The 25,424-nt window shown below is 39.0% G+C and overlaps 1 protein-coding gene across 3 annotated transcripts; it reads right to left on the bottom strand.

Annotated features, from left to right (window-relative positions):
* Positions 1-644: 644 nt before the first annotated feature.
* On the bottom strand, positions 645-20,050 carry arvcfa (ARVCF delta catenin family member a). Of its 3 annotated transcripts, none has more exons than XM_044096268.1 (16): positions 19,607-20,050; positions 13,499-13,675; positions 12,405-12,994; positions 8,499-8,977; positions 8,233-8,419; positions 8,044-8,161; positions 7,612-7,780; positions 5,901-5,918; positions 5,668-5,739; positions 3,772-3,899; positions 2,878-3,028; positions 2,603-2,795; positions 2,282-2,393; positions 1,988-2,075; positions 1,797-1,873; positions 645-1,715 (listed from the first exon to the last, which is right to left on the bottom strand). In XM_044096268.1, exons 1-16 carry the CDS (start codon positions 19,625-19,627, stop codon positions 1,623-1,625), a joined length of 2,673 nt encoding a protein of 890 aa, XP_043952203.1. In that variant the 5' UTR covers positions 19,628-20,050; the 3' UTR covers positions 645-1,622. The 3 variants fall into 3 exon arrangements, with proteins under 3 accessions (XP_043952203.1, XP_043952205.1, XP_043952204.1); XM_044096270.1 differs by lacking the exon at positions 19,607-20,050 and adding an exon at positions 18,944-19,018; XM_044096269.1 differs by lacking the exon at positions 5,668-5,739 and having other exon boundaries at positions 646-1,715.
* Between the last annotated feature and the right edge of the window lie 5,374 nt (positions 20,051-25,424).

Raw genomic sequence — 25,424 nt, 5'->3', positions numbered from 1 at the left:
CTCTGCCCTCCTCTTTCTCACCACACCAAGGACTTATGACCATCCAAAAACTCATTTGATTCTACCCCAACTTACAGGGATTTTTGATTAAAATCACTGAGCTGACTTTCAATTCAAACTACGAGCCACCCTAAAACTGCAAATCCTCTGCTTGGATTTAATTAAGAATTTAATTTGGTCTACAAACCGTGACACAGTCTCTAATAAACCAACTTGTAAAGCTTGTAGAGTTTTGTTGTTTCTCTGTATTATCCTCCACAGTGAATTTTGAAAAAAATTTGCAAGCACATTTAGATTCCCATAAATTCTAATTTATCCTGCTGCTAATAAAAACTTGAACCTAAATGTTTTGATTTAATCCACACCATAATGCTACTACTACCATGCTTTATGTTTGGCACAGAGTTATAGACTTAAAATCCTTACATTGACTTCCCCAAATATTCTCCTGGTTATTAAATACATAAACCTTTTCTGCATAATGGGGGCAGCTAGAAAAGAAAGAGCAGATTCTGGAGATGGGACTTCTTTTCTTCAGCACCGCTCTTTATTCCATGTGAATATTCACTGTTATCTTCCAGTTAGAGGTAGGCTTGAGCTTTTATCGTAGTCTTCCAGACAATCACAAAGTGGTCTTACATCTGCATGATGGTTCCATCCACAATAAATGTACATTTATGACTTAAATTCTCATTGTTAAAATCAAATGCAGTTGCAGGTGACTTTTTCTGCCTGGAAAATAAATAATTAAAGCCTAAGATGAAACTGGCACTGAAATCCATTCTGAGTACATGGAAATTTCTGACCTGAACTGTTTAAGAAGTAACACAAACATAAATGAGAAACTATGCACAGCATTTATTGTCAGTTTCATTTAACACTGCAATGCAAAAAGGACCACTGCAAAGCAGAGCTGCATCATTTATAGGCATTAGCTAAGACACATAAATAGCTCTTAATTAATAACATGGGTATTACAATAAACATTACAATATAAATGCCTTTATTTTGAATATTAACAGTCCTTTGTTACACATGTACAGTCCTTGTTTACCTTTCCCTATAAACAAATACAATGAACCTTTATTGTTTCTACCCTGATTTATCAAAATTACACTAATTTCCAAATGATTTGGGTGATTAGGCTGATAAGAGCCTGTACACTTATCAGAGGCAAAAAAAATTTTTTAAGACTTTTTAAGATTGGAAATGGTCCATAATTATAAACGTGGACAATAAAAAAAGATCCACATATGTCTTTTGACACAACTTAGACAATTTAAACTGTTAATAAACTGTCAAACTCACTTTGTACATGTTATATAATCTTTGGAATCATGATTCCCCACAGTTTGCATATTTGGGCTATGTCATACATCACATGTTATCAGTTGTATGTTTCAGGCTTACAGAAGTCATCCTAATTATCAAAACAATAAAGTCTATTGTCGACTAATCTCCAGATTAAATACATATAAGTGTTTGGCACATTAAGTTCTGTAAAATAAGCTTTTTTTATTATTATTTTTTTACAAGAATGAACAAATGACACAGATTTGCATTTCACCAACAGAAAGTGTCCCTACAGGATTTAACTAGCTGGACGGGATCTTTTGTCAAGTTCACACCCAGGAGTCCAGCGGTGGAGGTTTGTTATCCATGAGGCCTACTGCAGGCCTGCCAGCTCTGATGAAGTGTTTTCTTTCACTTATTGCCTGTCAGAAAACAAGGCTGGAGTTTTGGTCATTTACCATAAGGAAGACAGTAATTTATACCGAAGGTCATTTATAACCTACCTGTAGAGCATCTCTTTCTACAACAGGTCCCTTTCCATCTCCAACTCTGTCATTTGACTCCAAGGTGGAATACACATCTGCGACAGAGCACAAGATAATAGCGGTATAAGAAACGTTTTCTATTCCAGGAACTAGTGGGTATTTTTTTAATCACTTATATTGTAAAATAAAACTATGCGACGTATTCTAACCTTGGTTTTTCTCCATGAGAGGCAATGTGATGTCATCACTGTTTTGTTTCCCATTCTTGGGTTTTTTAGTTACACCTGATCCTGTCGGCTTCAAAAGACAAATGCATTTCAGCTACTAATTTTTAAACACTTTTTACAATGTTATTGCTCACGGTGATATATTTTAATATATTTTTACTGTGGACAATTTGACAAATGAAGTAAACAAACCTACCCTATGCCAATCCAACCTATCCTAACCTCAACTAAGCTGTCTTCTGATGTTTTAAATTGCTATAAAATAAATAAAAATACCTTAAAGTTGCTCTTGTTCCATCCAGCCTTGGTCAGAGTGTGTCTCAGCTCTTTGTAGGCCCATATTGTCTGAAGTACATGCGAAGCAGCTTTGGTCTCTCGTGTTGATTGGCTGACAATATATGACTTCGATGGTTAATGACAACAATCAGCACCAAGACATTAATATCTGAATGACTATAATCACTGTTTAATGTGCTCATACTAACATGAGACACTCATTCAAAACAAAGATGTGAAGTTTTTCAGCTATTCAACGTTAAATGCAGTAATGCTTTTATTAACATTTAGATAAAATTCCTTTCTGATACATTTGAATACCTTGACTTATTTATGGCCACCAGTTTCTGCACAGCATGACCCTGTATGAGCACTCGAGCATTCTCAGGGTTATCTGTGATGATCTCGTAAATTGTGTTCAGAATGGAAACCACTGTATCTCCCTCGAGATTTTTCACGGGGTGCTGCTGCCCACAAGGCAAGTTAGCAACAAGGTCCCTCAGAGCGTAGTTCCCTGTAAAGACAAACAGGAGCAGAAACTGTGAGTCTGCAGGTGTCGACGCCTCTGAATGAAGCGGAGATCTTTCATTCTGTACCGATCAAGTCCTTATTCCTTCTGTCAATGGCGAGGTTGCGAAGAGCAATGGCCACGGCTCGCACGACTTTGTCCACGTCTGAGCGCAGCAGCTCCACTAAAACTGGCAGTCCTTTCTCTTTCCTCACCGTGGCTCGAATGTAGCTCGACCACTGCAAGAAGAAACACAAGAGTCCGTTGGCTCAGTCGGATTATCTTGGGAAAATGTAAAAACATTCAAAGAAGATTCCTTAAATTACACTTTACTAGTAAACACCTTTACGTGCCCTTTAAGAACTCAAATATCTTTTAACAAGCCTTTGTCCTGAATCACTTTTACGCTGAGAGGACATTCCTATATTTTACTTTGGATGTTATTTCTAAGACATATGGAACCACTCAAGGGGAAATTCAGTTGCAGCTTTTCTGATTATCTTGGGTAGAGACAAGGTCAGCGCACATTTACATTAGGTTGATTAATGATGCCCGCTGAAAAAACAAAACCAGCCAGCTGAGAAAAGACGAGAAGCCTTAGGTACTCATGGCCCCCTGAGTGCTGGCCTCTAGAAGTTGTCTTCTTTGACCCTGCACTGTTCGGGCACATTTACGCTTTACTCATAGCACTTTATTCTGGGCCAGCTCTATTTTAAGTCTCTCCTCAAGCTAAACAGCAGAGACAGCAACAATGCTGTCAAGAAGCGCATCCCAGATCTGCTCCTCAGACACAAGATGATGTTTACAAACTATGACAGCAACCACGGGGACTTCACCTACATAAATGATGATTCTCAGCAGTGAGCCTTGCATTGGAATAAAATCAGCCAAATGTGCTGGGAATAATGCTTCATGTTTTTCGAGTAAGGCTCCCGTAATTAGGGATCGTGAAAAATAACTTTGAACTTTTTCGTTTGCTTACAGCCCAGTGTCCCGCAGCGAGGTTCTGCAGAGCTCCTGCAGCTGCCTCCAGGGTGTTGTGGTTGTGACTGCAGGTAAGAAGAGAGAGGTACAGCCTCACCACCTCCGGCTGGTACAGCAGATCTAGGCCTTCAAGAGAAATAAAGACGCACTGTCAGCAGTTTTAACCTGTTGGATGAAATATACTTTGCCAACTATTAAAACCTTTCGTCATTTTGTTATAAGCACAAACTGTTTATGAGGCAGACCGTCGGAAGTGGAAGTGGAAGTGGAAGTGGAAGGAAACTGGTTTTTGACATTCTTCCCAAATGAAAATAAAAATTTGTGCATTTGTCTTCTACCAAACTATACTGGATCAAACTTTTGCAGAATCACATTTTGGTGATATTTCAGTTACAAGTCTAAAAAGTGAAATGCTTGCACAGTCTCTTTTTTTCTATCTGTTGACATGAATTTTTAAGATTTACCAGTAATTTACTTCTGGACTTTGATTAGGCCATTCTATATTTTAATATGCTTTGATCCAAATCATTTCATCATAGCTTTGGCTGTATATTTAATGCTATTGTCTTGCTGGATGGTCAAAACTTTACTACTTTACTCTCAGGACTTTTGCATCTGCTAACACAGTTTCTCCCGGTATTTAGCTCCTTCTATCCTCCCATCAACTCTCACCTGCCTTCCTCTTCCTGCTGAAGACACAACTCAATTCTGCTAGAGTGTGTTTCTTGGGATTTGCCCAAAAGTTCAATTTTGCCCTCCTTTGACTAGAGCACCTCTGTTTGCTGTGTCCCCAACATGACTACAGGCTAACTTTATCTGAGGCTTTTTATGGCTCTCTTTTAACAATGGTTTTCTTCTGTCCGCTGTTCCATAAAGGTCATTTTTTGAATGAACTATTTATTATTAGCTGTCCTAACAGCAGGTTCTCCCACCTGAGCTGTGGACTGCTTCTCTGATCAATGTTAGTTCTTTTAAGTTTAAAAATGATCCTTTTCCTTCCATTTCACCATTTTGTGCTCCTAAAATACACTGAAGTTCAATGGATGTGAATACTTCAGCAAGGCAAAATGCATACTTCAGAATTTCTTCTACTTGAATATAATCTAATTAGTAGATTAGTGGGTTGGTAGATAAATACGCACAGTGCATTGCATGCACTGAACTGAGACTGTACTGAATGGAAAATACAACTGTAGCAGACTCATGAACTGATTATTTTGCACTGAGCCAGTGGAGGCTGCTGGATGGCTGACAAGTATAACAGTATAAGGCTGACCCTGAACTGTATCATGATTGTCAGGCTGATTTGCATTCACTGACTGCAGCGTGGGAGGCATTAGCTAAGCTCTGGTCTCCGTTTTAATGGGAGTCGGAGCCACAGGCTTGTAGCGCTATGGGTTCTTACTTAATTCAGTTTTTTTTATCCACACTGTACTCATGGCAACAAGAAGCAAACACAAAGTGAAACACAACGTGGAGACGGTGGAGCAGCAACTGAAGACATATGGAAAAGATGGGACATGCATTGTTTGAAGCAAGTGCCAGCCAGGCATTTCTGTCATTCTCTGTACCGCAAACAAAAATGTCATCAGTGTCTCAGATGTTGGGCCGTTTTGCTTTAGTGGTGCAGGTGGAGATGTGTGGGGATGCATTTAAATGATTTCCTTCCCAGGCCATGTCAATGTCATGCCTATACAGCAGATAGCAGAACCCAAAAAGCAGCTACAGCCTGGATGCTTCAGACTGCTTCTGCATGATGAGGATGTTGAACCACATAAAGGCATTTTATACAATACACTATTTATATTTTATCTACTACTTACCACCTTAATTTAAAAAAAGTAGCTTATTTGCAAGTTAAACTGAGGTTATTTTTAAAAAAATAAATATGTACCTTTAATCAGTTCTGCACATTTTGGTAAGTCCAAAGTATTGTATTTCCTCTCCATAAATCCATTTTTCCAACCTGTACATCACAGATAACATACACACACATGCACACAAACACAAGCACCAGTTTTCATCACATCAGCAAGCAGATGTAGACAATTGCAGAAAAATCCACCGCAGCATTGATTCACAGTCTCCACTGCTTTGGAGATATTCCGGCGTTGTGAGCAGACTGACCTTGACTGAACCACTCTTCTGATGAGCCCAGTTTGAAGGGAAAAGAAGAAAAGAACAATGTCACAGATTAGATTGTGGTGCAAAAGGACAGAGGCAGAAAAGCAGACAGAGCTCCTCCATGTGGCGACACACTGAGTTGCTGATCTGATCAGTTGGACCTGCAGCTTTCCTGAAAGCAACACAGCAATTATTGACGATGACTTTAATGTTTTTCAATGATGTCCTCACCTTCAAGACAAACTGGCTAGTCCTCTTTTTAATTCTGTACACTAAATATTAATTAAACAAAACTCTTAGATCAGACTAAAGGTAATTAATAAATTAATTTCTAAATAGTTAGGTTGTCTTTGACATTTTTTTTAAACCACTTGAATTTTTAACATTTTGAGATATTACAAGTGGCAATAATTGTTTTTTACTCGACAAACCATTACAAACTGAATATTTGTGAAGTGGAAGTGAAATAATACATGGCTTGCAATGTGTTAAGTTTTTTTTTCTTTATAAATATCGTAAAATTGTAGTGTGCACTTGTAGTCAAGCTTTGAATTCCTGTCCTGGAGTTGCGGCATCCTTCAACTTTTGCACTTATTCCTGCTGAATCCAGAGAATAAATTACCTCCTCTTCATGCAGGCATGCTTTACAGAGTTCTATTAAAGACCTAATTATTAAACTCGTTTTTTTTAAGCACAGATATGTCTAAAGAGTGGCAGTACTCCAGCTCTCGAGGAAGAAAAAAATAAATCACAAATACAATCCTTTTCCTTCCATGTTAAAAATACACAACTTTTTTATGGATTGTTACGTACAGTTCCAATAAAATGCACTGATGTTTGTAATAGAAGTATAAAAAAGTTAAGGAGATGCGAATACTTTAGCAAGATGCTGCATAGAAAGAGTGCATCAAACAACATATAACAGATATACTGAGCAGTTACATATTGATTACAATGTCTATCAGTGGATAGAGTTATCCTATGTCAGTTCGAAGGTTGTAAGTTTGATTCCAGCTTCCTCCTGCCACATGTCGATTTATACACTGATACGTAAATTAGTGGTCTATAATACCACAGCCGTGGGTGTCAAAATGACTGGAAAGGTGCCATATAGGTTCAGGCCATTTAGTGATTTGCAATGGCTTTAATCTTTTTCCAATGCCTACTGTAATGTCTTTGACCTCAGGACAAGCTAATCCAGTCTATTTATTACTGTACATCAAATATTAATTATCAATTAGGTACATTTAGTTTCAGTGTTGACATTTTACTTTGAGTTCTTCAAGCTATAAAGATAAATCTTCATATTAACTGCAGAGCTTAGTGAGTTTTTAAAAATTCTTGCCGGTGCAGTTAGCTGTGAATAACTTACACTAAAACAAAATTAGGGAGAAAAATATCAGCTTTTTAGGAATGCATCACTGACACTGATCTTACTGCAGATGCCTTGTTCATTGCAGCTGCACATTTGTTGCATCACAAAGGAAGGAAAAGTCCACTTTACTCAGTATGAAACTAGACAGAGTCTTCAGGGAATATGGCTGGGTCAGAACATTTCATGACATTTCAAAAAAGAAAAAAAAAACCTTTGTGCACTGCAGTTCAAGATGCTTGAGGGAGGAAGAAATAAAGCTTAAATTTAATTAGAATGCCAAGAAATACATAACATTAAAGATAATCAAATTCTTCAACTATATATGCATCTTTTACTAACCTTTGGGTCTTTTTCCTGAACAGCATTCTGGCTCGTTCTTCTTCTTCTGATGCCCCACTGTTCTCATCAGATGACCAGCATGGGGCTCCTGAAATCGTTCCGCTCCTGGTATTTCTTTATGAACGTGATAGGACAGGTTTCGAAGGATGCAGACGCAGTTTTCCACTGACTTAATTGAAAGGGACAGACAATTTATATCAGAGATTACAAGTGAAACATATAGCACTGGTCAAGTCTCTAGATTCAACTTTGCTATACAAAAATAAAATAAATTAAAAAAAATAAACCGGAAAAACAGATACTGACTTTTCATAGCAAAACTGAATTTCTGAAATGTTGCATATTTAAAGAACAGCACCAGACTTTTATTGTTTGGAAGCAACTTGTTCCAAGTTATCAAATTTTAAAACTAAAAATGATTACTTGAGCAACCTTATTGTCGGCATCCTTGTTGACGACGGCTGACTGCAGGGCATGAAGGAGAGCTGCCACCAGCCCCTCACACTCCCTTAGCCTCTGTCGAGCCTCGGCCCCATCAGAGCTGACGTTCCTGCAGAAACAACTCTGTCAGAGGAGTCTGTCCAAACGCTGGCTGAATCCATGACAGCAGCCTCGCTTTACCTCAGGCATCCGGTGGTGTTCTTGAAGACGGTGGTCCACTCGGCGCTCAGCGGTTTAGATGCATCCACAGAGTCTCTTCTCCTCCAGCCTGAGTGTGGGATGATGATTTCGTCAGTCAGGGTTTGAAGTCCCTGGTTAATTATTGTCATCTTGAGTGGTTCGTGTGATGAGAGGTTCCACAGAGTTCCTGTGGGTTTTGTGGGGGAAATGCGTTATTGGAAACACCTGAGAAGCTTCAATCAGTGGCTGAAAAATCCCATCTGTACCTGTGGCTAACTCTTTGACTTCCATGCTGCTGGACTTCCTCAGCAGTCTAACTAAAGCTTGAATGCCATCGCAGCTCTTGATGGCCATTTTGTTGTTGTGGTCTTTCCCATAGGATATGTTACGCAAAGCACCGCAGGCCTTGCGATGGACTTCAGCTTTGGGATGGTCCAACAGCTCCACCAGGATCGGCACCCCGTTCAGCTGCCGAACCTCCTGTTTGATCAGGTCGTTTTCATAACAGAGGTGCTGCAAATAGGCAGCTGCGTTGGACTTGACAGGGTCCATTGGGTGCCTGAGCATCGCGATCACCTCATGCAAGTTGGGGTCTCTCCAACGTGGGTCTCTTCGGATGCTGTCCAGGCTGACCATGCTGCTGCGTTTGTGGGGTAGCTGCAGAGTCTGCGCTCGGCACATGGCCTGGAAGAAAGGATTCAGGTTCCCCTCCAACTGGGCCATAAATGCGTCATCATACCCACTTCTGCAAAGACAAAGTTTGGATGGCATTTGATAAATAGATTCCATGCCCAAGACTTTCCTGAAGAGGATTGCATCTCAATTTGTCGCACAGCCATTTCATATTGAAAAATAGTTTTTGGTGTGTTTACTTGATTTGTAACTGTGTAGTTTAAATCCGAACAATATTTAGGTGAAATGTGCTCATGTGAAAATATAAGGCAGCCTCTGCATCAAAAACCACCTGTTTGAGTCCCTCTTTCTGATACTTCCAGTAAACAGACAAAATGCAGAAAATTGTCAAAATCAGGTGCTAACAACTCAAAGCAAGAATTTGCATCCTATGTGTTTTTCAACTCTACGTTTCAAGATTTTATCTCCTTTGAAAACATCTAATATTTCTCTTTAATTTGGGTGGTAAGCTCTGAATGAGATGAGAATAGTTTGGGATTTGCAGTCAAGGTAAAACAAATACATGTATATACATTTTGTGTTTTCATAAAAGAGGGTGTCTGGCTGCAGCAGATGCAACTTTCTGACCAGTGTAATTGCAGGACACTTCCACAGTGTTCCCACTTGTTTCGACCGGATGAACAAGGAACATTCAAGCGTCTGGAAATTATTACCCAAGGATGAATCAGACTTGTGTTGGTCCACAACTATCTGGCATATATGTCACACAGAGACATGCCTCTAGTTAAACCAGATGTATGTGAATTATTCTGGCTTCAACCAAATAAATACATTTTGCCAATTCTAGCTGACATGACAGGAAAAGTCATAAAGTAAGTAGAGTAGATAAAGGGGAAGTGTAAAGCACAATCAAGTAACTATGTTACCTCCTGTTTTTACAAAAATGTTGTATATCTCATTTATAACTGAAAAGAAATTTAACTTTGCAGTTTGACACCTTGAGTTCGCCCTCTGTCTTTGCTTCAGAGCAATTCAGATTTTCTGGAACTGCTTTTACAACCTTGTTTAGTTCAATACCTCACAATGAGATTGCAGCCCGAAGCCAAATGTTCACTGTTGAAAAGCAGACAAGGGAAATGTAAGTATATGAGAATAAAAGTGCCAGTCAGGTATTTCTTCAATAATTTTTTATGAGGAATAGTGTGAGGTAACTGTCATATTGGGTACTGCAGGCTCTCTGTAGAGGTTATTCCCTGAATTTTGTGGTTATACAACCATCTCAAAAGAAATACTGCACAGAAGAGAGGAGATGAGTGTAATGAAATATCTCTCCATGCCAACTAAAGCTAACTGCAAAGGAAGAAGTGTCCAATACAAAATACAATATAGAAAATGGAGTACGGTAGTCAAGTGCAAAATAATTTTGCCAAGGGATTTGATACAGGATCCAACACTCACACAGAGTCTGACCTATACACTTGTTGCTCACAATTCTCAAGGTTCATTTCATCTTTTATTTTTAGCATTTTTCATTCTTTTATTTCACTGGCTATAGATCCAAAACAAAACACTTAAGATTACAATACATTCTGACAACATTTCCCAATCTAATCCACTCTGATGCTATAATGAAATGTTGTAGAACGTTTTATTTAAACTGTAAAACTTACTGAATGTTTTTGTTATTGTTCAATGATATTGGGAAAAAATAACATTTGCTTAAAAAATTGTTGGTTTTCCAAAAATCAGGCAGAAAACTGTGATTTGTTCATCTCTTACTCAAAATGGCTCAAGTTCAGTTTATTTCTTTGGAATGTTTTAAATATCTTAAATGTCTTATTAGCTGAATTATAAAGAAGTAAGTTCATTTATGACATAAGAAAGTAAATATAATAAAGTAAAGGCAGAGTGGTGCTTTTGCATGTTTACATATTATTTACTAGAGAATAAGCAAGCTCATTCCAAAATTCAATTACCTTTTTAATTACACCTCTGTAATATTGAATCAGTAAATATTATCTGATAATATTATACAGACAAGTTACAGAGAGAAATTAGTTGTCAGGGCCACTTTTCAGTAAAAAATTATGTTTCCAGCTACAATCTCAAATTTTGATTCTTTTAATTCTTTTATTTCTGCTTTGCATTTTCATTTTAGGAATAGTTAAACAATCTAATATTGAAATCAAAGATTATAAAATAGTTTCTAAGGCATGCTGGTACATCTGCTTGATTAATGGTTTCAGATTTTTAAATTTTGTCATTTTTCTAAATCAGTTTAAGTGTAATGAAGAATATTTTAGTTTTGTGATAATCTGCATTTCTCCTTCTCCATTAGCCAACAAACACACACACAAACAAAAATGAGACATTGCCAATAAACTCAGCTACAAATGTGAAGGTCTAACAGCTTACATGTTGAATAAAATTTGTTCAGACAAATTTCTTTGTGCGACAGACTGAGGTTTCGTTTCTCTTTTGTAAACAGTTCTATCACTCTTGTATGGGCCAAGGAAAAGCTTCTGGCAGGCAATAACACTTGAAACCTCCTTATCTATCAACTTTGCAGCAGCAGGCTGCCATGCCTGATTGATACCAGCTGCAGCTTAACTGCTGTCCATCTGTCTTGTTATTATCCACACGGACTCAAAGGATCGGAGCTGAGCTGCATCCTCTGGACGTCTGTGCAGCGATCAAGCCTGACAGGTTTTTATCATAGAAAGCCTACAAGTTTAAAAGCAAAATTGACTGTTTTCCTTTAACCATGGGTAGCCCCACATATGAATCTTCTCAGTTTATAATGCTGGTTTAGATGCAATGGGAGTAAAAAAATATATTTTTATGCTGCAATGACTAATTACAAAGCACCCGCTCTTTGTTTGCTGGTAACTAATAGAAACCCATTCTCATATCTCAGAGGACAGATAGCTAAATCTTCTTTAGAAAGGCGTTTATAATGTTAATTCAACTGGAAAACAAATTAAACAGTGCCTTGCAAATCTATTAAAACTAATTGGCTCTTTTCCTATTTGTTACATAACAAACTCCATCATGTTTCATTGGTATTTTATGTGATAGAGCTACACAAAGTAGCCATAATTGTCAAGTGGGAAAAAAAATAATTCTTTTTGTCGAATCACCATTTTCTGAAATGGCAATCTTTTCTAGTAAGTCAGTATGACAGTGTATATCTTGCTCTTACTTTGCAACTAACTGAAGCTCAGTCAGACTGGAGGGTGTGTAAATCTTGCCACAGTTTTCAGTTGAATTCAGGTCTAGGCTTTGACTAAACCATCCTCCATCATCTCTAATAAACCTGCCTGTCCCTGCTGAAGAAAAGTATCCCAACACCAAGATGCTGCCATGATGTTTCCTAGTACATCAAGGTTACATGCAGTGTTAGCTGTTGAGGTCGGAGACTGAAATATTTTTTTTTAAATGTGAAAAAGATTTTCAGGAAGAAGTACTTTTGCATGTTCTACATAATCAACAAGAGTTTGAAGATGCATAACATTTTATATGATACGAAATCCTCTCACCTGGTTCTGGAGGGCTCCCGGAGGAGCTCCATGGTTGTAATTGGCCTAAACTGGTGGATTCCCAGTGTGTGGTAACCGGCAGCTGGGAGGTCGGCCTTCACATCCAGAGGATTTTCTCTGTTCTCCTCCATCTGGTTGCTGAGTCCTGCGGAGGCGTAGCTATCTCTCAGGAACGGTAAAGTGTAGTGAGTGCCGGGCTGGAAGTTTTTGGTGGGCAAGTAGCCGTGGAGGCTGAAACGAGAGAGGCTTCCGTATCCTGAGCAAGCGTCGCCTCCCATGCCCCTGAAGGCATCAGGGAGGGTGTAGACTCTGTTCTGGCTGTCTGGGTTTACAGGATGAGGCTCACCAGGCTGCAGCACCGGCTGGGGTTGAGCTGTTGCAATGGTAGTGCTGCTGGTTGTTGTGTTTGGAGCAGATTCAGAGGGCTCAACTTTCACTTCGGGAGAGGCTTTCTCAGCACATACGTTGTCTTTAAACTCCTGAGCCAACGTGACATCAGGAGTATCTGATGGGAGGACGTTCTCCTCTTTAATCTCTTCTTGCGTCTCACTCTGAGGCTTTTCACCCTCTTGTTCCACCGCTTTGGACTCCTATAAGAATAGATTCACCACTGTAATTATACACAACAATCTCCCTACTGCTAGTCTTTAGAATCTAATTTGCCTAAGTGGTCCACAGGGCTCTGGTCTCGTCTTAAATGCCACCTGATGTGGCTACTTACATTCAGAACAAGAAGCATCTCAGTTTACTTCAAATAGACGAGGCATGTTTGTTGACCACAAAACACTTCCCTTTTCTCAAAGTAACTATTAATCGTCATCACTTCAGCACAACCCTGGCTTTCTGATAAATGATGAATTCTGATTTCCTGCCAAAGAATAATAAATTCCCCTTAGTTAGAAATTAGTTTTGCCACTGTTTAGCAGGAGAATAAATTGGAGGAATTCAATTTTCTGGTGTGTGAAATTGATTGTGATTTTAACTCTTTTGTTCCAAAACGCAAGAAAAAAATGTGTTTTTCTGTACGCTGTCAGACAAAAACAAAGACATTTTTGCTACATGGATACAGCTATTTAATGAGTGGTCATATAAACCTCAGAGTCAGTCTGCTGTGGGGTGTCAGTTTCTGTGGAGCTTTCATTGGTTGAGGTCATCACCGAGGCGATGGAAGTGGGCGTGTCCAGTTCATCAGCGGTTGTCGGGTTTTCATTGGTTGCCTCTTTAGCCTCCTGAGGCAAAGACAAGGGAGTTGGACCCTCCAAACTCTGCTCCTAAAAAAAACACACACACTTGTGGGTAAGTACCTGTTACCTATCAGTATAATTCAAGTTTTCCTTTGTTAGTATGTTGCTCATGAGGCTATATGTAAATAAATCTAATTAATGTTCTGTGTTGCTAGTGCAGTCTACACAAAATAATTTATTGCTGAGATGTTAAAAAAAGAAAAGAAAAAACAGGCCTTGAGGATTTGAAGTTTGACACCTCGATAAGTTCTGTAAGTGGATCAGTTTCTCTTGCCAAGTGCCTCCAGTTGACGTGTTTTATGATTTGGTGCTAAACAAACAAATTGAATTGAATCAAATTAAAAGACATTCATTCAGCAACCTGAAGGAGCAGCTCACAGCAGCAGCAAAATATTATAAAACTTTACCAAACAAGTTAATATCTCGCAAATGCTGACTTCATCAATCGAATGCCTTACCTACTGTCATGGCTGCCAAACATTTACATCTAAATTTAATGCCTAACAACAATGCAAGCAGAGCGAGCAGCTACGATGATAATAAGTGGTATAGTTATATAGGAGGAGGATGTTCTTTGGTGAGGATGTTCATTATTCTCCCCCTTATGTTGTTTTAAATTATGTTGCATTTCTTTTTTATTTAATATATTTTTGCTTTACTATTTGAGCTGCTTGATTCACTCAGTTATTAGTCAGTATTTCTAATACCACGTTGTCTAAACATTATATTTACATTTTTTCTGGGACCCTCAAATTGAATAGGGCAAAAGAAAACATGTGACATATGACCACCACAATGAATTGCTTAGTTCTTTAAAAAAGAAAAAAAAAGCCACAGTAAGTAACTTTAGGATATCAAACTGACGTGTTAGAAATATTGATGTATGTGTTGGCAGATACATCCTGATATCTGAAGATTATTCACTATTTGCACAATTGCCTTCTTATTTACTTGCTCACTCAAGTGTGATTTCATTTATTTTACCCACACCCACACACGCCATTCCTGATCGCCTTGAAACTGAGTAATTACTTGCCAGTATGAAATCGATTAAGACATTGACCAGCTTTCTTTGCCCTTATGAAAAATAGCTAGCACCCAATGTGAGCTGCTTTCCTGTGATTTGTCCAAAAGCTTACCAGCAACTTTTTAGAGAGCTGCAAAGGTTAAGCTAAAAGACAGAAAAAGAAGAAATGCTGTTTGTTATTTGTTGTCTGTGTCTCAACTCAGATTGCACTGAACATGAGGGAAAACCTAAAACTACACATTTTGTTGACGTTCATGCTGGGTTTTTCATTTTTGGGGGGGATTTTAGCAGAATTTATTTGTAGCATGCTGCTCTGATGCGGTTTAGTAGGTCAGCTCCGCTGGTGAAAATATAACACATGTACTATTTGTTTGGCTGGCTGTCTGCAAGAGGAGTCTTCCATTCTATTCCCACTTTGTTATGTAAGTATTTATGGCATGTTTGACAAAAGTAGTGTTGTAATGGGACTAGAAGTGAATCAGGCAGTTATTGGCCTTCACATTTAATCAGCGGTGGGCTTTGATTTTGCTCAATGTGCCAAACTGTCAGAGAGGAGAAAGGGCCTTTTCAATTGCTTTTAGTTAGCTAAGTTAAAATAAATTAAAAAAAAGCAGGGTTTGCTGGACACTGTTGCTGTTTAACAGCACTGAAGTTGGTTTACTATGACCTAAATGAAAAGGTTGTTGCTCAAACACATTTTTTCATATGCAAAACATTTCTTGTGCTTGTTAAAACACTAACAAAAAGCAGATTTTCGTTTATTTGTTTAGACAGTAGGTCGACCTCACTATGAAACAAGAGGGAAAACGGCAATATTCAGACAGCTCAAACCTGCACTAAATCACTCTAAACAGATTATGAGACCTTTGCTTTAATGAGAGTCTTGCCTATGGTGCTAATTTTGCATATAATTCATTCCAGCTGTTCCACCTTGCTTTGCAAAAGTATTCACACAGCTGGAAATAACATTGAAACCACATATTTCATTGTATTTTATTGCATTTTTTTTCTGACAAATCTACATAACTGGAACAAAAATGATACATAATTTTGTTTTGTTTTTTTTGTTTGTTTTTTTTCAAATAAAAATCTGAAAAGTATGTAGTTAATTCCCTTTACTATGATACCTACACAAGTCTACTAATTAGGGACGTGATCTAACTGTACTCTGAATCACGAAGAACAAGATTACTGTGTTTTGGTTTGTCACATAAAATTCCAATAAAATACTTTGACATTTGCTGCTCCAATATGGAGTGAATACTTACAGCAAGGCACTGTTTGTGTTTCTTTAATAAGTTCTAGCTGATTTTATGCAAAAGTTAAATCTCTCTCTTCCAACATAATGTATTTTATTTGGATGTGGAGAGTAATTGTTGTTGGGCTTTTTTTTTCCTTTTACAAACTTTGCATTCATTTGAGTGTGTCAACAAAAATTGGATTTGCTGCTCTATAAATCTGAATGAAAAACTGATTCATTGATGCAGCTGAATTCCCCCAATAGCCATGCAAACAACCTATTAAAAAATATATTAAACACAAAAGGCACTGCACTGAATCCTTCATTAGTTTTTTTTATTATTATTATTTGAAGGATTTCAGCATTAAATAAATCAGTTTTCACATTCAAAATGTGTGTAATCCAATCAGAAATGTGTCACATGAACGTATTCAATATGCTGAAGCATCTGCTGAGATTAGAAGCAGATAAACTGATTAATCTCCACAAATTATTGTCTTTCCGAGGCTGCGAAGTCCAATCAAACATGAGCTGAACTCTACCGCATTAAAACAGGCTGGAGAGGACGACTGTCGGTTGAAAGTGGAGAGGAAAAGAGCTCGATTTTCAAACACCAAACACAAGGGCCCTCTCATATCCCTGAACAAAAACGTGTTGGAGGGAAGAGGAGATAAAAGGCCTGCCCAGGAAAAACTGGCTGTGGGGAGAGATCATCTTGGCTTGATCACCTTTGGGGGAGGCTGATTGGATATTGTTAGGCGGCACTAAATAAATGCTTGGCCAGAACACAGGCGAGGTGCCACTGTCCTCTACAGACAGCTTGATTAAGGATTTGGAGGATGATAACAGGCTGGACACGAGCCTGTGTGCTGCCGTCTCTGTCTGATTCGAGCTCCAGGGAAGGCAGGGCCACTGTGTGAGTCAAAGCTTATTTAAATAACTCACTGCACCATCACTGAGTGTGCTCTTGAAGCCAAATAGGTCAGGTTGGAACGACTGATTTAGAGCTAGCTTATAGGCAAAAAAAAACCCTGTAGATATATGGTACTCTCTAGTACAACTGTACTTTCTCAGTTGTACTAGAGCAGTACAACTGGCATCTAGTTCCTGTGAACTCTTATCGTCAACCGACTAAAGGTAGTGTGAAATTTAAGGAGCTGCAAAGCCAGACATCAACCCCTTCTTCACACAAGCAATGAGCCAAATATCTTATTAGAAAACTAATTTAATGTGAGAAACCGATGCACTGGGTTGCAGTGTCATTAGATCAAGCTGAAGTGCAGCTTGGCTTGAACAGAAAGACCATTTTCATAAAACTGCAGAGCTGACACAGCGACGGCTTGACAAGACAATAAAAAAAGAGAGACATCAGCCGAGCGATGTCGGGAAAGCATTAACAACTTTGTCACAAAATCCATCTGCAAAGCCGTGCAATCTGTTGAATCAGTGCCGGTCATATTTTTTTGTAGGAGAATATGCCTACTGCAAATAGAAGCTGTAGCGTAACAGATGTTTCACCTGCAGAAACACCATTGCTTGCTCAATCTTATACATGACTGCCCTTGTTATGGATAAGATAACAAATTTATATATATATAATAGTTACTGCAGTTTTAAATCACTGTTGCATTTAAGAGTTCTATGGACTTTCTTGCATTTCCAGTTGTTCTGTTCTGTAACTTAACACAATATCTCACCAGAAAGAAGAAACTGATGCAAGTTCTCATTGTCCTTTCAATGCTACAAAAATAAGGCATTCCCACAGCATGATGCTGCCACCACAAGTGCCTCTGTGATGCTGTCTGTTTGATTTAAACCCTGAGGACGTTCATCCAGATTGTGAATAATAACTCATTCCACCGTCACTTAACGTGCTGTTGAAGCCAGATATGTCAAGCTGATGGCTCTGAATCAGACAGGACTTAACAAAAAAGATCAAAAATGGCAAATGGATGCTGGATCCATAAGGCAGAATGACAATTTGCATCATCCCATAGATTCCCAGCATCATTGCCAGCTAAAGGCAGGGTGCAGTTGTCTGGCACAAGTAACAACTTGCAGTTGCCTCAGATCCAAGTTAACTAATGTACAGCTTGCCTTGAACTGGAAAGTTTATCTTTATAAAACTGCAAAACTGTTCCTGTGATCCATCACGACACAATAAAGCAACAAATCACCAGGTGATGTCAGAAACTATTAGCATCTTCATTGTGCATCTTTGTCACATCCTCTTTAAAGATGAGCAGTGATTTACTGGAAAGCTTCATCTGCAAACGAGGCGGCAAAGTGGAGCAACTAATAGGAGAAGGTCCTGGGTTCTTTCTGCTTGGAGTTGGCATGTTCTCCCTGTGAATGGGCAGGTTCTCTCTGGGTACTCCAGTTCATCACTGTCAATTAGTTATACACTGAAATCCCCTCCAGTATTAGTGTATGTGTGTGTGTGTGTGCATGGTTGGTTGACCTCTGATGACCATTAGCTTCATATGACATGTCCCAGAACAATAGAAGCTTTTTCTATTTTCTTTTAACTCTGCAGAGCATGCCCACAGCATGATACTGCCACACAGGCCTGTGTATTTCTGTCTCCACCTGACTCGAGTTCCGACAAAGGTGAGCCAAAGCTTAGTTAAACAACTTACTGCACCATTACGTCCTGAAGACATGGGTCAAGTTGACAGATCTAAGTTTAAGGAAAAAATAAAAGAAGGTGATAGAAACAGAAAAAGATGTTAGACTAGCATCTAACTACCATCAGCTCTCAGCATCAATGCTAGCTAAAGGTAAAGGCTTACATGTACTGGTAACAGTCACTTATGACACAAGCAAGCTGATTTCGGGGGGACCCTGCTAAACAGGACTGCATCTGTCTATCGTGTCTTAAAGAAATGCTGGACTGACACAGAGATCCTTCGACAGGACAGTGGAAAAAACCACACACCAGTCTAATGATGTCAGAAAACATTAGCTACAACTTTGTCACAAAACTCATCCGCAAAACCGTGCAATCTGTTGAATCAGTGGCCCTCACTTCTTCAGGGGAGATTCAGATGCTGGACACTCTGCTAAAGGTACTGTACTGCGCTGAAACGGTCCGTCGTAGGTGCGATGAAAGACTTGTTTTCTGCAGAAACACCATTAACGTCATGGTTAACCGTAACCTCACCGGGCTGCCAAGAAACGACTTCTCAGAGAAAAATGAAAAGAGAAAGTTTCCATTTCCCCCCACCGCTGATCGCACACTGATCCCCAATTAGCTAAATGCTGCATGGTCAAATTTAATGTCTCCCCGCTTCAACATGGCAACGCGCTCAGCACCAGTGTGCAGAATTAACCCCCTCCGTCATAATGCCATCAAAGTTATACCCTCCCTTCACACCCCTCCCCCCCACACACACACACACACACACACCCTTTACTGAGGTTGCATTCATGCATTGCCTCTTCCACTTCAACACACATGGATGCAGGAGGTAAAGATGTTTTGCATCATGTCACCAGAAACACAAGCAGACCACACCGAGCAGCACCGAGAGAGGTAAGGGAGTGAAGCAAGTGAAGCCTCCTCCATTCATCATGACAGAGGCAGAAAGCGGAGCTGTGGAGAGCCAGTTCTCCGCAGGAAAAGTGATGGGTTAAAAAAAAAAAACAGGGAGGATGCGGAGCAAATAGAGCCATTCCAGCACACACTTACCTCTTTCACTTCAGCAGGCATTGCCAAGTCTTTCCTGCCTCCCCACGAATGATGAACAAGATGCGTCCCTCAGTGTGTTCCTATGGCTCTGCTGATTTTGTTTTCCTTCTCTTTTTTTTCAGAGCTTCTGAAGCAGTTCAAACATGAGCAGCCATCCTTCCTCTCAGCTCCCACCAACACACGTCCACCGCTGCTCTCTCCCTCTTGCTCACACTCTTGCTCTTCTTCCACTCACAAACACACGCACACACGCGCACGCACACTACAGACGCACCATGCACACATTTGCTCAACATAGACGTTCTCACTCTGCCTCTCTCCCTCTCCTTTCCACTCTCATAACTGCACTCCTCCTCTGATCTGTGCTGCAGTTAATGTGTGCGCTATTAGCAAGGTGCTGAATCAACTGAGTGATGCTGAGCCTGTGAATGGGTTAGGTGGGTGCAGACCCCTGCAGTCCCCATCCCTCCCAACCACCCCCTCTACCCCACATTTCCCGGTGCAGGGGTAGGGTTGCGCACGCATGATGACACAACACACACACACACACACATGCACACGCACCATTCCCCTGTGGCCACAGGAGCAGATGCAGCTGGAGCGCGGAGCAGCCTGCACTGGTTCAGTCCTGTGTCACCCATGTGCGGCATTGCAAGGAGAAGGAGCTGAGGAGGGGGTGATGGAGGGGTGGGGGGGGGGGGTGGGGGGGGCACCGCATGCAGCACAGGAACACACTCCATGTTACAGATACGCTCCGCTTAGAGAGCAGCACGAGGCAGACAATTACTGTCCGCCCACAAATGCACTTCAATCTGAACCTGCATGATTTATTCTGAGTTAAGTAAAAAATAATAATTAAAAAAGAAGGGGGACCCAAACCAGGATGCTTTTTCTGTTTTCTTACTCACTCTGGAGGCTGGAGGGTAACTAATCTCAGAGACGGCCCGTTCCTTTCACTTGACCATATATCTTAAATTCTGGAAAAGAAGTTATTTGCTGTCCTGATTATGTGGAAAAACACAATGTTTACTTACACTTTTGCTTCAGGAGTCAATCTGTCCATCATTTCCAGGCTATTGTTTTCTATCAGCTCTCTTTCCTATTGATTTAAGAAAATCCTTACATGAAATTGATCTGTGAGCATTTGGAGGTTCTTCCTGGCCTCAGTGGGCCCATAAGCACTTTCGTGTTCGAAAGTCCTTTACGGTCCTCAATCGGCCATCTTGAATCTGTCCCTCGAGCACTTCTGCTTCTTTAAACTTTGATTAATGCTCAGTGCCTTGCAAAAATACCCACATGCCTTGACATTTTCCACCCTTTCACAATGTTGAATGTATTTTATAGAGATTTTGTTTTGTAATCGAGATGCACTGAAATGATTTTTGAAGGGTGAGAGGATTTATGGTCTTTAAAACGTAAATAGTGTGGCGTGCCCTGCATCAGCTCTCCTGAACTGAGACTTTGCTTTTGCTGCTGATAAAGCAGCAGTCGTGTTTGGTTCGTCGTTGGGCTGAAATCTGTGCAGAAAGATGAAGTGAAGAGTTTTAATATAGACCTAAATCAAGACTTAAATACTGGAACGAATGGAAGAAAACACAAAACCAGCAGGACAGGAAAAGTAGACTCCGACAAGGAACAACAAAAGAACCATAGATTGAACACTGAGGTAAGGGTGGAAAATGAAAAGGGAACCAGATGAGCTAATGAGAGGAGATGTTGGACAGCTGTGCCAGAATAAAAGCATAAAGACTGAGGGAGAGAGACTAATAAACACTAAGGGAGCTGAACTTGAAAAGGCCTGAAAATAACACAAAAGAATAAAGTAAAATGCAAACAATAAAGAACTGAAGATTGCCTTTATAACTAAAATAAACCTAGAAAGAAAACCAAAACACATAGAGTAGAAAACCTTGTCAGAGACCGAAGACAACTTAATCTCTATTATTCTCTTTCCATCTCACACTTTTGTGCTATTTGTTGCTCTATAGCACCAACAAAACACATAAAAGTTTTGGTTGTGTTAAAAGATTTTGGTTAAAATAAAACCAAAACTTTTACTTTTGGTTATAATAAAAATAAAAAATATTCATAGCTTGCAGGTATGCATACTTTTGCAAAGTTAATAGCGTGGTCATCCAGTCAGTAGCTCTGATTTTCATAAGAAATTTAAACTTTGTGATAAAAGGTCATCACAGAGATTAGAACCTTTAAAAAAAAAAAAGCAGCTTTGCGAGTCTCTATTTCAGCCATCAGAGGAACATCTATTATTAATCTGTCAATCAGAGAAAAGAAATGAGTCCAGCATGTTTCCTAAAATCTTTTTATGAAGCCAAATCAAAGCAGGCTTAATGAAAGTCCATTTTCACATGAGAAGGACTCGCTGATGTGTTAAAACAGACTAAAGTGATTTCTGCTTCCCCCTGCTTTCCATATCGCTTCAGCAAAAAGCTCCACCAGATGGAAAACACCACCATTAAGTCTCTGAATGGATTGGATCTTTAAAGAAAGAAAGAAAGAAAGAAAGAAAGAAAGAAAGAAAGAAAGAAAGAAAGAAAGAAAGAAAGAAAGAAAGAAAGAAAGAAAGAAAGAAAGAAAGAAAGAAAGAAAGAAAGAAAGAAAGAAAGAAGGAAAGAAAGAAAGAAAGAAAGAAAGAAAGAAAGAAAGAAAGAAAGAAAGAAAGAAAGAAAGAAAGAAAGAGAGAGAGAAGGAAAGAAAGAGGCCAGAGCAGCTTTGTAGAGCCTCACAAGAAAGATGCATTTTTTTTTTCTTTCAAAGAGTGGAGTACACAATACAAAAGCATGAAAGTAACACGAAAAGATGTTTGAAGCAGGGAGGTGCAAAAATCTGATCTTTTAAATCTTCAGCCTCTGTCACATATTGTTAAAAGATGACAATTCAAACTAATGGATGTTTTCATAATTCAAAAGCCTATTTACTTCAACAAAGCCTTCCGTTAATTCTAGATTTGACCTTTTTCTCCACATTGTCATCCATTACCAGCAACTGACTGTATAAATTCTTCAAATAATTTATTACATTAAAATATGACTTAAAAAACAGCAAATATAATTAAAATTCATTAAGTTCTGCTGCATCGCGAAAAAAGGCTGCTGCACCTCAGCATTTGCTTTATTGAAGCTATATTATTGAAATGATATCATAAAACATGACACATTAAACATAGCATTTAAAAATAAAACTGTTCAATCAATTTTGTGTTTCCAATTTTTTTCCCCTCCCAGTTTACAAAACAACAAAGAGAAGGTCAGTGTTTTTAGAGTAATCTACATAAGCACTTGGTTTTAAAATATTCAAACCTGTGACTGGTTTTCGTGGCTGGGTGGAATGTTTTTCATGTTTTGGAAACTTTGTGGAGAGTTTCTGCTCATGAGTAATTTGTTGCTCACTTCTAAATCTCAAAAATGGAATAATTTTAATATCCATTTTTGAGATGTTAAAATTAACCCACTGAATCTTAAAGCGCCAGTCGGTGAAGCTTTAAGATTGAAAGCTTCACCCACAGAGAGACACATTCTAAAAGTTTTTCCGTTCATATCTGGACTGTAAAAGCTTGAAAATGTTCACATCTTGTGCACTATTTCTATGGAAGCACACAGTCCTGATCTGAAGCTCACATACACTTAGCATCAGCATAAAGAAATACTTTTATTAGGTAATACCAAGATTTTCTTCAGAGGGCATTTGTCTTTTTCTGGTGTGTATTTTATTTTGACTAAAATGTAAAGAGAATCACTAAATGTATCTAAATATCGCATAAAACTGCAATCCTTCATTCCAGCAAAATATAAGCTGGAAGTCACCTTGGAGTAAATAGGAGACAGCAGAGTGAAAGTTTGATATATCACTACTGGTGAATAAATACACAAGATTGACAGCATTTATTGGCACTTTCCAAGGTTGCAAGCTGAATGGAGTTTATTAAAATTAACGTCACAAAATGTGACCCTCCAACACCTGTGAGCTGAAATCAATGAGCCTCCAGCCTTCCATGTCTTCAGCGGTCGTATTATACAAGTCCCGGACACAGTTACAGTCTTCAAAGGCATCAAATACTTCTTATCCACATGCTGAATACAGAAACCACTTTTCTGTTGAAGAGAGCTGCTGTGACGCTTTATCTGTTTTCCACCTGATGCATATTGAAATGTGTCAGCATGTCTCGTCTAAAAGACTCTTTAATTTCTACTCAGTTGCTTTTAACTTGGGGGCATTAGTATGAGCCTGCAGTAACCCGTTTAAAGTGAGCTCATTACTTAGTCTGTTCAGCTAAGTGGTCCTTCTGGATTTAAGTCCCAAATGATTGTTTAACCTTTATCACTGTTTAACACTAACTGCCTTCAAGGATGTCTAGTTTGAATGATGAATGTTTTCGAGACGTTTCTGTACTAAGACACAGACTGATTTCGTGCATCTTGTTTAAAATTTCTAATTATTTACATCTCGGCTGCTTGATAATCTAATTTTAGCTGATTGAATCCCTCTTGAAGCACCCCAGGATTGTCTTAAAAAGTAAAAAGAAAAGGTTTTGAAATTTGGACTCCTTTGGTGCGGCTGACTATGAATGCAAAGAGAGGGAGGGAGTGTTTGGACAGTGAAGACCCAGCAGGTATGATGGGGAGTGAAGTTATAGAAGGCTTTGAAGGTTAAAAAAAAAAAAAAAAAAAGAGAGAAGCAAAATCTTGTAATGAATACATTGATGAACAGGGAGCCAGTGAAACTGGGTGAAGATCGGCGGGATATGATCAAAGAAAAGTGTGCAAACGAGCATGAAATTCAGATCTTTGAATCCAGAGGCAACATGGACCAGACGGTCATCACTGGAAACGGTACCGAGCCAGGTTATTAAAAGTTTTTGTCTTTAAGCATTTCATTTCTGTGCAAATTGAAAAAGTTGTTAATTATGAGACTTGGATTGATGGGATAATCTGTGGTGAGGAAAATTGAGAAGAGAAGGGGATGCAACCGTGACAACCTGTAAGAGCTCATGTTTGATCAGTATCCCAGTCTTTTCTCTCAATTCATTCTCCCATCCATCCTGCTAAGGATAATTTAGAGAGACTAATTAAAACAGTAAAGTTTGATTAATTAGAGGGAGGAAGCCAGAGTACCCGGAGTGCTGGGTTTCAAACACAGGACTTTCTTTGTGTAAAAGAATCACTTCTTCCTGTATGCATGGGGGGGTTTTTTGTCGTTGATTTTTTTTAAAACATTATCATTGATCAAAAGAAACTAGCAGAGTTTGATGTATAGAACTTTTCTGCAAAGCATCAAGTGGATGTCCTTTTCTCATGTCATCTATCAAACATGAGGCGGAAAGCTGATGATTCTGGTTTGTTTTTAAGTTGCAGAACCTGCACATCTTGCACCCACTGAGTCAACTGTGGACTGCCTGCTTGTATAAAAGAGAAGGAAAAGGGGCTAAGAAATGCCTAATTCAGTTATTTTTTTAACCAGATTTATGGTAAAACTGTAAATGATGTTTTATTTAGGACGTTACTTCTAGGTTTTGTTTGTCAACCTGGGTTCAATTCCCAGTCCTGGGGAATCAGCTGCATGTCGTTTCCTTCTCTCTCCTCCCAACTTCCTGTTCAGCCTGTTAAATAACGGCCTAAAAAACTTTATTAGAGCCTAAAAATCTTTTTTAAAACCTAAAAAGATTCATTTCACCTCAACTGGACCAAAGGTCAGAATCTGTTTCCTGATCTTAAAAAACAACTTTCTTCCTCTCTCTCTCATTTTCTCTCTTTCTTACATAATTAACAGGTTACTTCATATTTACACACAAACACACACACGC

Source organism: Gambusia affinis, linkage group LG17 (genome assembly GCF_019740435.1).
Source record: "Gambusia affinis linkage group LG17, SWU_Gaff_1.0, whole genome shotgun sequence".
NCBI classification, from domain to species: domain Eukaryota; kingdom Metazoa; phylum Chordata; class Actinopteri; order Cyprinodontiformes; family Poeciliidae; genus Gambusia; species Gambusia affinis.
This window is presented reverse-complemented; position numbering and strand designations above follow the sequence as displayed.